This window comes from Lepidothrix coronata, unplaced genomic scaffold (genome assembly GCF_001604755.1).
Source record: "Lepidothrix coronata isolate B3197 unplaced genomic scaffold, Lepidothrix_coronata-1.0 Scaffold29, whole genome shotgun sequence".
NCBI classification, from domain to species: Eukaryota; Metazoa; Chordata; class Aves; order Passeriformes; family Pipridae; genus Lepidothrix; species Lepidothrix coronata.
In genome coordinates, this window is record NW_016690209.1 from 5,514,233 (window position 1) to 5,528,246 (window position 14,014).

The window sequence follows — 14,014 nt, forward strand, 5'->3', positions numbered from 1 at the left end:
AATTAACAATGGCCCATACTGTATGCCATCTGCAGCTTCACAGAATGGACATGCTCTTTTACTTCATGGGTAGAAGAGAGAAAAATTAAGATGTTGAGTATTCATGCTCCTTTTCCTTCATTACGTCTTCCCATTTTCAACCATCAGTAAATTTACACCTGACCCTGGTTATTGATGATACTACTTTTAGCACCCTCCAGTCCTACACCCATGAGTACGTTGTCACTGTTACATTATGGTAATTTATCACCTAAAATCTGAATGCATATTTCACTATGGGTCTGGACTAACTTAATGAGAGAAATGGAAGAGTAAGGAAAGATGTGCCATATACAAGGTGTGGTCCAAGGAGGATGGTTGAACAGAATCCTCCTTAATCTTTTTGTGTTTCTGGCTGGAAAGCCCCAAGCAATACCTAGATATGCTGGTCTGTTTCCACCAGGTCAGCACAGTTCACCCATCCTTTATGCACTGTCCATTTGCCAAGGATTTTCAGATGTTCAGCACGACAATCAAAGTCCAATTTCTCTCACGAAGGGGCTCAGCCCAGGAAAGAGCAACAAAGAATGCAAGCACTGACAGTGGGAGTCAGCCCTGAAAGACCATTTGAGATCACTGGAGCTGGAAGGAAAAGGTACTGCCTTAAGTTCAGGTTCACACATGACATTACTAAGAATGCAAACAGGGGATTCACACACCATGAAATTGCATTCCAATTAAAAGAAAATCCTTCATATATCCCAATGCCAGTAGCCAGAGAATGTCTCCTTGCTCACGCTAAGATGGCGTGCCTTTAACGGCATGGTAGAAGGAACAGATGTCCCAAGTGCTGGTTCAGAGGAAGCTGGCTGGATGCCCATTCAAATGCCATTAGAACCTGGTTCCTAGTTGTTGTGGTTTTTTTTTCCTTTAAGTGAGAGGAGGTGGAAAATAAATGCCATCAGCTTCGAGAACACACATAAAATGGGCACCAGATAATTAATTTAAAAATTGCTTAAATATTAGCAGTTCATCTTGTATAAATAACTGGGTTTTTAATAGAACTTTTAATTGCATCAGACGTATCTGAGGGACACGTCGTGTTTCATTCTGAACGTTTATTCTGCCAGAGTAAACCAACCTAATGTATTCCATGAAAATTATACTTCCTTTCATAATGCTAATTTAAATAATCAGTGTGTGGATACAGAACACAAAACAATGCATGGAACACAGTGTTCACCAGCTATTTAACTGTGCTAAGATGACTTCTGCATGTAGAATAGATGGTCATCCAGGGTGGAAAGGACTGTGCTGTGGACATCAAGAGCACCCTTCTCTGCCAGTGGATGCAAGTTAACCAGCCCGTCTCCAGGGGTAGGGAAATATTAGTCTTTGATGAGTTTTGCTCTTGCCCGGACTTTTACCTGGCTGGTCAGGAATCTTCTTGAGAAGTATTTTAAAACAGAAAAGAGCAGAGAAGTAGATCTGTAGGATGTTCGCTTAGACAAACAGGTTTTGACTTTCTTCTGGTCAAAAATGGAGATGTTTGGAGGAACAGAAAAGAAAAAACTCAGTCTGCTTTATTTTGGCTCTTACAAAGTGAAAAATTATTTTGTTTTGAAGCTGTAACTGGAACTTTCATATATTATAAAATGTTCATTCAAACTGAAGATTTATGAAGGAGAGCATGTGGCAAAAAGTTTTAGAAAGTTGAATAAAGTAGTGTCTTAATTTCAGTTTTAGAAGCCAAATATTATCAGGTTGGATTCTTTTTCTCTTTTGAGATGCCCTGAGATCAGGGGATGGGGAATTCTTTGGCTTCGACCTTCTCCCAAAAACTTGTCTGAACTTTGCCAACACAGTCCCTGACTTTGAGCCAGTGGCTTGGCACATTTCAGCAAGATGCCTCCTGTCCCACCAAGCTGCTGAGGAAGGGCTGCCATCTCACCAGATAAATTTACACTCTAAAAGTGCACTTCAGTCCATCTATTTCCAAGTAAGAAGACTGGGTAGAAGTGGCCCTCAGGTACTCGGCACCTTGCCAAACTAATCTCTAACATTTCTGGTGGCATATATAAATCAGTGCTGTTTGGGCAATTGGGGCCCAACCTCAGCCATGGGAACTCAGGAGGTTCCCCTGCACCCACTGAGATGCAGCCAGCAGCAGCTTCCCTCATCTCCCCTGTCAGCCTGAAATATTGCAGAACTGCTCTTACACTTTATTCTCCTCAGCTGTTTACCTAAATTCATCTCTGCCCCCATTTAAGCCCATTACTTTGTTGTTCAGTCCTCCCTGATAGATGAGGGTAATGAATCCCTGCCATCTCTAGCATATCTTCCCATGTTTTTGACAAATAGGCCTCCAATGGGATTTTCTGCAGCTTGAAAACACCCCCTGTCATCTTTCTTTAGGAAAAAGCAGCTAATACAACCCAACACTGGGTCATTACTCACACACTAAAGCCCACTGAATTCACCCCATGTTTTGGTGTCTGCCTGAGAGTATCACAAGGCCAGACTCTTCTTGTAGGAGGAGACCCTGCTCAGTTCCTCAGAGTAAATGTGTGTGTGGAGGCCCACAGATTCTCCTGCCTCCACATAAATTAGAAGTTGTGTCATTGCAATTCTCAGTATTTAATTTGTTCAACACCAGCATATGAAAATGGTCTAAAACCTGACACTTGCATATGCTACAGGCCAAGTTTCTCTTGGATGCAGCCTCTTGGGCCATTCCACAAGGGCTTTCTAGCGATCTGCAATTTCAGTCACCATCTTCCCAAAGCCCCTCTCATGCATGGAACCCCAGCCCTGGGCTGGTTGCAGCAGGGCAGTCCCACCACAGACAGTGGTCCTGCTACAGCACTCTGCCAGCTTCTTGGGGATGGGGCAAGAAGCCCCTTGCAGCCACCTTGCACCCTTGTCCAAGGGCACATCCAAAGCACAATGTCAGTGCCGTGCTACACGTGTTGCACCCCTACAGACACCCCTCACCTGTAGCCCAGGCCCTGTCTTACTGGAGAAATGCTGCTTTCGATCCAACTAGGAGCTTCTTTGAATCAGAGTAAGATTTGTCCCCAAATTCAGCCAGCTCCTCCTTTCACTAAGTACATAAAGTGTGCTTGCAACAATCCTACCACACAGATGAACTTTTGTTCATCTCTAGCAATGACTGGGAAGACACCTTCCATGCTGGCCATGTTAGATATCCTTCAGTAGTGGTACAGGAAGCTTCAAACCAACACAGGATAAAATAACACAAGAATTGAGTCCTCCTCTGTTGATGCAATTTGTGGCAACAAGGCTCTGAGCTTAACTGCCCACTCAGAAGCATCAATCTGATGTCTATGAAATGCAGAGATGCTGCAGAAAATATTCTACACCTTTTTTAACCTTTTGAGGAGTTTTGGTATTGACTAAATAACTTCTTTTGCAAAAGGAAGATTGACTACTGCTTTGCATGTATTTAAACCAATATGGCTCCTGGATGTGAGCATAGTTTTTAAACCTGTGTGACTCCGCTTTTGCTGGACAGCACGAACCCAACCCCTTTGAACAGGGTTTTGGAAGATGACCTCCTTTCACAAGGTCATTCAATACCCTCAGCCTTTACACCAGCCTCAAAGCACAAGGCTTCAGTGAACAGCTGCTTTTCTCCAGCCCAGAAATTCCTGATGCTTGCTGAATTTTTGAGGATAAAATAGTGAAAACAATTTTCTCCTCTTCTCCTTGGAGAGAGAATTCCCCGTATCCTTTACCCACGTGGCATGTGTATAAATATAATCTCCTTTCTCTTCTGGCAGCAATTCAAATCATGGGTTTTATTCTCCACCCCACCCAGATGGCAGTTACAGATTCGGGGCAGGAGGGAAGAAGATCGGAGAGGAAACATATGAAATTATACAGGCAAGATTTAAAGGGGAAGGATAGATAGGAAAAAACGTGCAGAAAACAGCTGTCTTCCTCCTAATTCAATCTTTTCAAAAATGAAGCTGCACAAGTGAGATCCACTAGGTGATGCATTTGATTGTAATTGGATTGCAAAACAGGCTAATTTTTCTTACTGTAGTCACTGTTTTCGTCCTTGGTCCCATCAATTGTACCATCTGGGTGCATCTGCAGGAAGTATTCCTGCTGGCTGAATAACCTTGTCACAATTCCTTTCAGCTGGGGTTCTGCAAAATAATAATAATTATTATTATTAGATATACCAAGTAGCACAAGACCCCACTTGCTTTTTCCCCATTAAGCCATGAGTAAATGTAGAAGTGTTTGGCAGGTAAGACAGCTTTCTGTGATTCCTTTCAAGTATGGATGTAAAATATTCATGTATACACACAGATGTACCGGCAAATAAAATTGAGATCAGATGCGCAGGTAAAACGTAATGCATAGTTGGTGCTGCAGAAACAGATTATGGTACATCACAAAGTTACTTACCAAACTGTCTTTAGACAGTTTATGTATTCTGGATATGCCACTTATTCAGAAGAGTATTTCCTAGCAGTGTTGCAAAGAATGTGCCCGTTGTTTCTTATTCTGCCTGTGAAGCCAACTACCCTGCTTTCTGTAGGGTTGATTCACTATCATGCAGTCCCAGTTTTATGCCAATGAAAATCCATTTAAATCACTGGTATTATAGTGGTATAATTAAACCCAGAGTAACAGAGTGTCAAATAAGGCTGCATGAGTCCAACTGTGTGGGACTCTAGAAGCAAAATTCCAAAAGGAACAGATACAAGACACCTCCAAAACTGACCTATGAAGCATTTATGGGCACCTTAAAACACCTCTGTTTTAAAATCCTGCGTGTCCTCCCTTTGAAATCGAGTGCCCCACACCCTAGTAGATGAGAATATTTGTCTCTAGCAGGGTCCTTTCCCAGACCCTGTGTACCATGAGTCACCCACGTCCTGGCTAGGGGCTTCCCTATTAACTCTGCAATATCTTATACCCTCCTGCTGAAAAGGAAAGCACAAAAAAAGCAGAAACAACTTAAACTTCACATGACAGAGGTGTGCAGCTTTACCACCTGTCTCCCTGCCATCCTACCTATCAAACACAAATTAAGCGGTCAAAAATAAATTCAATTGTAATCATTCTAGTCTTAAAATTTGTCACAGGCATTGCTGCTGGAAAGGAAGTGAGCTGGTTACATGTGAGCAGACACACGCTGGGATGACAGAGATCCTCCTTGTGTGACAGGAGGTTGTGGTTTTATGTGACCACCCACCAAAAGTAAATAAATAAGACCTAGTTATTGCTGGCTCAATGGACAGGAAAAAGTCCAGCGTAGCATACCAAAATCTCCCCAGCCTCCTGCCTTTCATGCCTCCAGTGAGGCTGTTTAATAAGCCATAGTCGTTATATAACTGCGGTCACGTTGTGTGTTAAGTGTTTCCATTAGGAGCCCCTGTCTTGCTGTACAGCTCCCCTCGGAGGGAACCCTCAGCCTGCTTTCCTGCACTCACAAATCCTCCACGGCAGCAGGACCTCGGATGCTGATGAGCTGCAGGTGCAAAGGATTTCAGCTTAGAAAACTCCTCCACCAGCCGGGGGAGAGTCAGGTACTATTTCATAGTTACAAAAGCTATGAACTATTTCATAGTTATAAATCAGTGTCAGCAGGTTTCTATGCTGCCTTAAAAAAAAGTGATTTTAGTGCAATGAGTGCTGAAGGCAGGCTTTCTCCCAGCAAGACTCAACTCTGGGACAGTAAATAAGTACAATTGTACTGGCCATCTACTAAAAGCTACCTGGTCAAGCCAGTATATGTCAAATTAACACTCAGATTGAGCTAAGTGTTTTGCTCTCTTCTTACCTAAATGATTTACCTATTTTGTTGAATGCAGCAGCTTGATTTAACTTGCTTTTCATTAGAAAAGCACATCAAAGCTAGAGGATATGAAAAGCTGTATTCTCAGGCACAGATGACTGCACCACCCTCCTCGAGCCTGTCCCCTTCCTCCCTGTTATCTAATACCACAATAGTAAAGGCACTAATAGGCACTCTCATGTTATGAGACACCTACATTTGAGTCCCTGAATGAATCTTAGCCTCAGTTTTACTCGCTAGTTAAATTTTAATGTTTAAATATTTTGCACAAAATGGAAGAGATCCCAGAAGGAGAGATTTAGAAGATGCTGCTGCATCTTTCTGATGTGCTGGGAAAGGGGGAGGGTCTTGTCTTAAAGTCCCTCAAGTGTAAGAGGAGTGGAGATATAACCCTGACCTTGTCTCTTTTCTTGGGAAGACAATTTAGCTACAGGATAGAAGGCCCTTTCCTCCTTTGGAGCGCAAACTACACTTCAATCATGCAAATCATTTTAGAACAACATGAAAATCTCTGACACTTTTACTGAACAGCCTATCAAGTAAAACATTGACCAAATCTGCTCGTTATTAGGAGTGTTATGTAATTTTTAGAGTTTATCAGAACAGCACCCAACCAAGGCAGTCTGACAGCAGCAGAGCTCCTGTGTCTCCTCACTGCACAGATCCTCTTCTGCAGGAGCATCCCCAGCCAGACTCATTTAGGATGCCCTGTAGCACCAGAAGACAAATGCCTCTCCAGCCACCAAAGGATCAGAAAGCACTTCGGAGACATAGAGATCTCTCCTTACCCAGTTTCTGCATTTCTTTGGGTCACTTGCCACAGGAGAGAAACACTGGTGAGCAGCTGCACTTTTGGGTACCCACCTGAATTAAACACCAAAGTAATGCAGAGAGGTGCACAACCAACACTGAGTTCCCTGCTCTAACCCAAAGAGGGCTGGGGAGTTGCCTGGGCTGTGGGTGATTTGTCTCACATAGGACAGGTATCTCTACACCTGAATTGGGCTCTCTTTGCATCCCAAAAAACAACAGGCAAGTCAGGCCAGATCCATAGGGTACCTAAATCACCTGCATCTCTCCAGTGACTGCAAAGAGACCAGCTCAAACACAAACAGGTAGGCAGGTGACAAACAGCTGGCAGAGTAGCTGCTTCCCACCAGGGAACCTCTTGTCTTATGTCTGGGCATAAAGTGAGATACTGGGATTTGTCATTCATACAGCAAGCAGAGTGGCTGGGAGGCCTACAGACAAAATTTTAGGTGAAGGCAACTTTAATACAGAACAAGGATTTACCCATCTTTCTCACTCATTACAGAATTACCACCTGAGCACAGAACTGTATAATCACTGGAAAGGAATTTTCCTGCTAGCCCAGAGGCAAAACTCTGCACATGACTTTTAAGAGACCTACTTTTGTCATATCATGTATTTTAACATCAATTCTTTCCATCTACAGAGCAATTTTATCACAGTCTTCCAGCATTGCTATCCCTTATACTGCAGCAATAGTGCTGAAAACCTCAGTTTATAGAAAAAAACCTCAAAACCAGTAGGTCTCCTTGGTAATTAAGGATGGTGGGACACCCTGATAAGTCAGAACAGGAAGCAGAAAGGCAATGAAATAGATGGAGAACTTTTCAGTTTTGCAATAAAAAAAGAGAAGCACCCTTCCCAGCAGGCAATATTAACAGTGCTTATTCAAGCACTGGGGGGGGAGGGAAATAAAATAAAACACCGCAACCTTGATACTTTTATTTGCCTAAACTTTCCTTAGTGATACTGCTCCAGGCTATAATCAATAAGAGAAAGAAGCAAATCATAAAAAAATGAAAGAAAAAAATGCAGCACAGATAAGAAAAACTCTTCCATGAGCATTTTTGTTCTATAATTCACAGAATTTACCACAAATCAACCTTAAACCTACCCTCTAACCTCAACCCTGTGTGGCAAGGGGGACTCAAATCCTCTTCCTTTTAAAGGAGCAATACTGCATAATACACTTGGGATAAACCTATTCCTCCCACTCAGACTCCTCTGTACACGCTTCTGTTTTGCTGTAGGAGCACTTTCCCTGCAGAAATGGAACTAAACTAATGTGGACAAGACTTCAACAAAAACTTAGTATTTCCCTAAACACAAAGTCAAATACTTCAGAATGGATTTAAGAAAGATTTATTGCTGCCTTGATCCCAAAGTACTGACTAAACAGAAGAGATTTCCATGCAGTTTGTACTCCCAGTGCAGACTCTATGCTACTAGGTTTCCCATGCAATAGGCAAGGAGACATTTTTACCCCTATTTTATAAGCAATACTGCTATACTTTAGGATGCTTAATTTAAAGAGCCTGTTCTGGTTGCTCATACACAGCTGTTGAGGGCTGGGAAGTGCTGGAGAAAACTCAGTGGATCCTCTCCTTTTGTAGATGCAGTAAGCTCAAATCCTTCAAATGTGGTGATTCCAGAAGACACAAGGGAAGATCATGCCCAGGAACCATCCACAAGGGACACAGTCACAGTGCAGAACAGACCAGTAACAGTAACACAGAACAAAAGCTAAGCCATGACTCTCTTCCTAGTCTGCAGCATCTGCCAGACTGGGCACTTTCCCTGTGGTGAGGGCACAGTTCTCACCTAATGATCCTTCTTAGAGCGACTCACTGCACATCCTCTGAAGGGCATCCTGCTTGCTCCCTTTTCCACAGGCCAAATTCACCACTTCTGCCTGTCCTGCTTTTAACTTTCTGAGCCCTTTGACACAGCTGAGGCTAACTAAATCATGATCTGACTGCTAATCTTCTTGCCTCTACTTAAATGGTAATGTGATGCTGCCATTATTCACTTCAGCTGTTCTGTCACTGAGCCTTAAAGTCATCTCAGTTCACCATGAGCTCTGCTGTGTTTCCTGCCTTATTGTGCAGCTACAGTGTGATTGTCCCTCTCCTGGGGCTTGCCAAGGACATGATAGTTGCAGGGTGCTCACACGTACTTTTGTTTGATCTCCAGGGACACACTCACTAAAGGCCAGGGAATCGCGTCCAAATCAGCTGCTCTGCAGAGTCACATCCCTCACTCTCAAACTGCAGGCACTGTGTTTGCTGTGTGCTATGGAGAAAACAGCAAGAGCATTGACAGAAATATCACTGGCTCTTTAATGACCTTTTCTTTTAGTTCTCCTATTTAAGGTGAATAAGGAACTCACCCCCTTAAGTGGAAAATGGAGAACACGCAAGCAGAACAACTCCCCTTAATGCAGAGAGGAGCTATGAGATTATGCAGTATTTAGCAAACCCCCAGTGAGGGCACTAACTCTTGCTTATTCCCATCAGAAAGCAGTGGTACAAACCCGAGACAGAAACCCTACACTCTTATCACTGCTGTAGGGTAGCTCAATCTGATCCAAACCCTGAGCTCTGGAAGCCCAAAGAATAGGGCACAACACTGACTTCCAGCTGCAACTCCACTATGGAAGGCAGTCTGCCACAGCCTTGATTCTTGTAATTCACAGAACGCTCCTTATTATGGCAATACAAGGACCTGAGGCTGCAGAAAGCCATTCCCCCCTTTGTCTTGGGCTGGGAAACCTAGAGAGACTCAAAAAAACCCTACTCACAGAAGTCACCTTAATGTGAACTCTACAAGTCAATGGCAGGGATCTCAGAGGGGCCACTTTTCAGTGATCTCTTAAAAAAGTTGAAGGGCTTAGTGATCTTTCAGGGATTTGAGCCACTGGCTCCAAGGACTCCTGCAACTCCCTCTGATGCTCTGGTTGGCAGGCAAGCCTCCACTTGAGGTTGCTGGTGCAGAAATGCTTTTAAATCCACTCCAAAAGTTACTGTGCTGGGTGCCAGCAGTACTCTGTGTGGGTTATGGCATAAACTCTGAAGCTCTTGGGGTTACCCACACAATGTGCTGTCACATACGAGAAGATTCTGCTAGCTCAGATGAGAAGCAGCCATTTTCTATTCAGCAACCTGCAATAAGGTACAAGGAAGGTACCTAGTGTGGGATTTCAACAGGAGACCTGTCCATTTGTCAGCTCTCTTTTACTGCAGATCAACACGTCTGCTGGGTCTTAGCACTGCAAGGCTGTCAGAGATGCCAGCAGCAGGCTCCAAAAACAGTCCCTCTGGTACCTGCTAAGGACATCGGTCTGGCAAGGGAGAAAGCATCTCCAGCCCTCATCTGAACCACGGCTCAGCAGGCTGCTGTCTCCCTTCTGTGCCTGTGCAACAGTTTTGCTGAGGATGTGACTGCAAACACAGGAACTGTAACACATCTCAGGAGTATATTTCACCTAAATGTTCTTCAAACATTTGTTTATTGCAATTAAACATTTTAGCCTGGAACTTACACATTCCATTATTCTTATTTTCCCCCATTCAGGCTGCAGCTGTCATAATGGGAGGTTGATTTATGACTCACCCAACCAGCACTCAAATCCTTAGCACACCAAACCCAGCATGCAAGTCAGAGCATAAACTGCTCCTAATTTACTTAGATTAACTCCACAGTTAAAGTGCCACTGCAGAAACCGCAGTTCCCCTCCCCTGAAAAGGATGGGTTCCAGAATACTTGATAAGCCAAATACTTCAAATACATGCAGACAGAGAAGGGCACTGAAATCCCTCCTTTGGAAGTATAGTATTAATGAAGACTGGTAATAAATCAGCACAAAAATGCATCAGCGAGCTCCATGCAGATAACTATGGTGACAGGCATCAGCACAGAACTCAGGGATGAAAAGCTGTGGGAGATAAATGCTGGAGGTTTTTTACCAGCCAGGAGCTGTTAAGTACTCCAGGGTGTTTGGAGTTAAGATGAAGTAAGTGGCTGTCTCAAATTAAATGCATCACTGTCAGCGTAAGTTTAATAGCTCAACTCGCTGCAAGGATTCACTGAATCCATCCAAACTGGGAAGCTCAGGAACAACACTTGCAGCTGTGACAGGAGCTGCTGCCCTTAAAGACCAGGGGTGTGTTTCCCTGGCCAAGCATCTTGCCCAACTCTCCCAAGCAGTGACTGCAGCAGACTGTAAGTCTTGGGCAGATGCTGCACATGGCTGGCTGTGGCTGCACCTGCAGTGAGTCACACACGGAGCAGGTCGAAGCATCCTGAGCCACACGCAGGGATCTTTGAGGACTTTCAACAGTGTCACTTGGGTGCAGAGGTGGGAAATCATGCTGCAAAATGCTGAGCATTTTCAGCTCCCACAGGAGTCACCGAGTGCACAAAAGTGCACAGGCGGAGGGAAGGCGCTTGTTTCCCAGCCCCACAGTGTCTTCCATAGTTTCTGTGGCTAAACTCAGCAAAATTGTTTGGAGCTGAAGGACACACACACTCTGCCAGGATGGACTGGGCAATGCCACCTGTAGCATCCTTAATAACAGGCAGTGAGAGGGCAAATGAACTGCAGAGCCAAGGGAGGTAAGTGACATAGGTGAGCATTTGCATTTATTTAGATGTCCCCTCATGCTGCCTACACAGAGGTCAGGTCCCACTGGGCAACAGTGGCTGCCCAAGTGTTAGGGGGGGCTCTGTAAAAAAGCCAGGCATCCAACCCCACCCTGTAAAGCTGCCATGAACCCCTTCAGTTTATATACAGCCATTCGGCTTGATATGTCACCCAGCCTGTGAGTAGGATGGAGAGATGTAAACAGACTGACTGATGCTAAGATTTGCTCATGAGGTCTGTGACTCTAGGGGCACCAAACAGTTGACTCCAGCTCCTTTCCCAATGATGCAGAATGAAGGCCATACCCAGTTGCAGTTTAACATGATTACAGGGTTAGTGTGACCCTCCAGTTACACAGCATTTATCTGGAGAAGAAAATGACTCTGGGACAATAGGGCTTAGAATACTCATCTATTTACTCATCTCAAGTGCAAATCTCCACCCAGGTCTAAAAACTACAGAGAAACAACTAGTGTTTCCAGGATGCGTTACATGAAATAACAGGCTGTGCTGGCAGGGACGGCTTCTGCATTTGAAGGACACGCTTCCAAAAATGACATTTCCTTAACTCAGAGGGATGATGGGCTCAAGCCGATGACAGCACCCATCAAAGCAATTGCCTCCTGTCACCATCAGTGAGTCACTAGAGCAGAATGGCACCTTGTAGGCAAAAAGAGCATCCAGAGAAGTGATTTCCTTTCCTGTGCTGGTGCCTGCAAGGAGGAATAGTAATTAGCTCTCCAGCATGGAGCACAGCTGCCTGCCTGCACCCCTCCACTATGCCTGCTTTGCTCTTACAAAGATGAGTCCCTCCAGGGAAGCCTTATTTCTCACTTGTAGAGTAGGTGGAAAGGATGTGGTTGCATGGCACTGGCACTTATGCAGGCCCTCCCATATCCAGGGAATCAGCTTTACACAGATGTTAATACAAGTCAGAGGTGAGGGACAGAGAAAGGAATCATAAAAGCACTGAAAACTGGGGTTGCAACACAGCATCACTGCTATATGTCTCTCCAGACTACCCTTTTCCTAGGTGCCCATGGATGTTAGAACTTAGCGAAGTCACCCTGCAGCTCACTCACTCTCCAAGATCTGGATCCCATGTGACAGCCACCTAAGTTCCAAAGTTTAAGGACAAAGAGGTACAAAGTCTTGGATGAGTTTTCCTAGAAGGCAAATGCCAAACTAATGTATGTGACACATGAGCTACTCACTCTGCACAAAAGCCAAGGAAAAGACAGACATCACCAGCACTGCAGGGCCAAAAGAGGAACACGAAGGCCACTGCAGGTGAAACAGTGGGATGGCAAGCAGATGAGAATTGATGGCCTAACTGCTACCAGGTATTTTGGCACAAAATTGCTGATTACCTCTGGGTCAAGCTGTCTAGATAAATATTTTGATGAAAAGTCGGGAGTAAGAGTAGCTAAAGCTATACACAAACTCCATCTCAGTAACAGAGAGAAAGAGAGAGATCTGAAAAGAGTACAAGTTTTCATGTTTTCTTTCAACACAACATTTTGTTTGGAATTTTAATGAGAAAAAAAAATGTTAAGAGTCGGAGATGAAATCCAAAATTTCATTTTATGTACAATGAAATATATAATTGGATCTGAATCCTGTTCTCCCCAGAAACTTCTTTTATTTGACCAGAGAACTTAAAAAAAAATCAATTCTTCATACAGTTAAACTCCTGGGTTTGTCTTTGCCTCCCCTAGGATGTGGTTTGTGTTGCTCTGTTTATCCAGTGTGTTTTAGCAGCAGACAAAATTTCAAAACATTTCCTTTCAAGAGCAATTTTCTATACCTGTATTGACTTGAGCTCTGATAAGAAAACCAAAGCCAGGCAAGAACAAAAGGCATAAAGGAGAGATGTAGGGCTGTTCCAGAAAATTATACAGGGTGAGCTTTTTCAGGTAAAGGAATTAAAAAATTAGAAATTTAATGGAAAAGAAGTTGTAGCTACAGCTCCTAAGCTGTCATTTTCTAGCACAGTCAATGCCTTGGCTACTGAAGGTTAAAGCTTGCTCATAAGTATGGATAGCAGAGCATACAAGATGTATTATTTATTTTGAGGAACACCCTGCAATTATTCCTGACATATTGTGTAATTAGCCAAAATTACAGCATATTCACTGAGAGTGAAACAGAGGATAGCATAAATATTATGTGTGAGCCCACAGCCCCTGAGCACATTTCATTTGGGTACAGACGTGTCTCCATAAACCAACCACGGGCCCTTCACAGGGGCTTCTCCCTGGCCCCCCTGGGCTGCGCCAGCTCCCAAGAAAACACAAAGGGGAGATGTCAGGAGTAAAATCTAGACCTTCCCCATGCCAGCAATGAGAGCTCAAGAGCTGCACAAAGATTTAACAAACAGGAACACCCACACTGCAGAGCTTTTTGGCTGAGGGAGGATTGAGCCCAAAGCTCATACCAGAAAAAAAGGGGCCACAGTTCCATGATCCCAAGGGAGGTGGAAAGGAAGGCTCATAGGATATCTGGCGAAGCTGCTTGCTGGGCTTGGCTGCCTGAAGCTGACAGGAGGGAGAAAATGAAAACCAGCTCTGCCCTCTTGCCGTGCTTGCAGCACCTCTCACACTGCAGTTTCCCAGAGAGAGGGTTTCCTACAGAGTCTCATGTCACCCAGACACATCCTAAGGACTTGTCTGGTGGGTCAGAAATCCCGGGGAATGTTGTGGCAACGCTTTGCTATGTGTACAGTTAGAAAGACTTTGTTTTGTTTT

At 44.1% G+C, this 14,014-nt stretch overlaps 1 protein-coding gene across 8 annotated transcripts in view; it reads right to left on the reverse strand.

Annotated features, from left to right (window-relative positions):
- The window catches only part of FGF12 (fibroblast growth factor 12), a 222,545-nt gene that overhangs the window by 75,617 nt on the left and 132,914 nt on the right, over window positions 1-14,014 (reverse strand). For 7 of the 8 annotated variants that reach the window (XM_017810786.1, XM_017810787.1, XM_017810789.1 and 4 more), the window contains one exon: window positions 4,044-4,154. In XM_017810786.1, the coding sequence (XP_017666275.1) occupies window positions 4,044-4,154 (111 nt within the window). Of the gene's footprint in view, window positions 1-4,043; window positions 4,155-8,801; window positions 8,918-14,014 lie in introns of those variants that run through there. The other variant, XM_017810793.1, reaches the window with a different exon arrangement.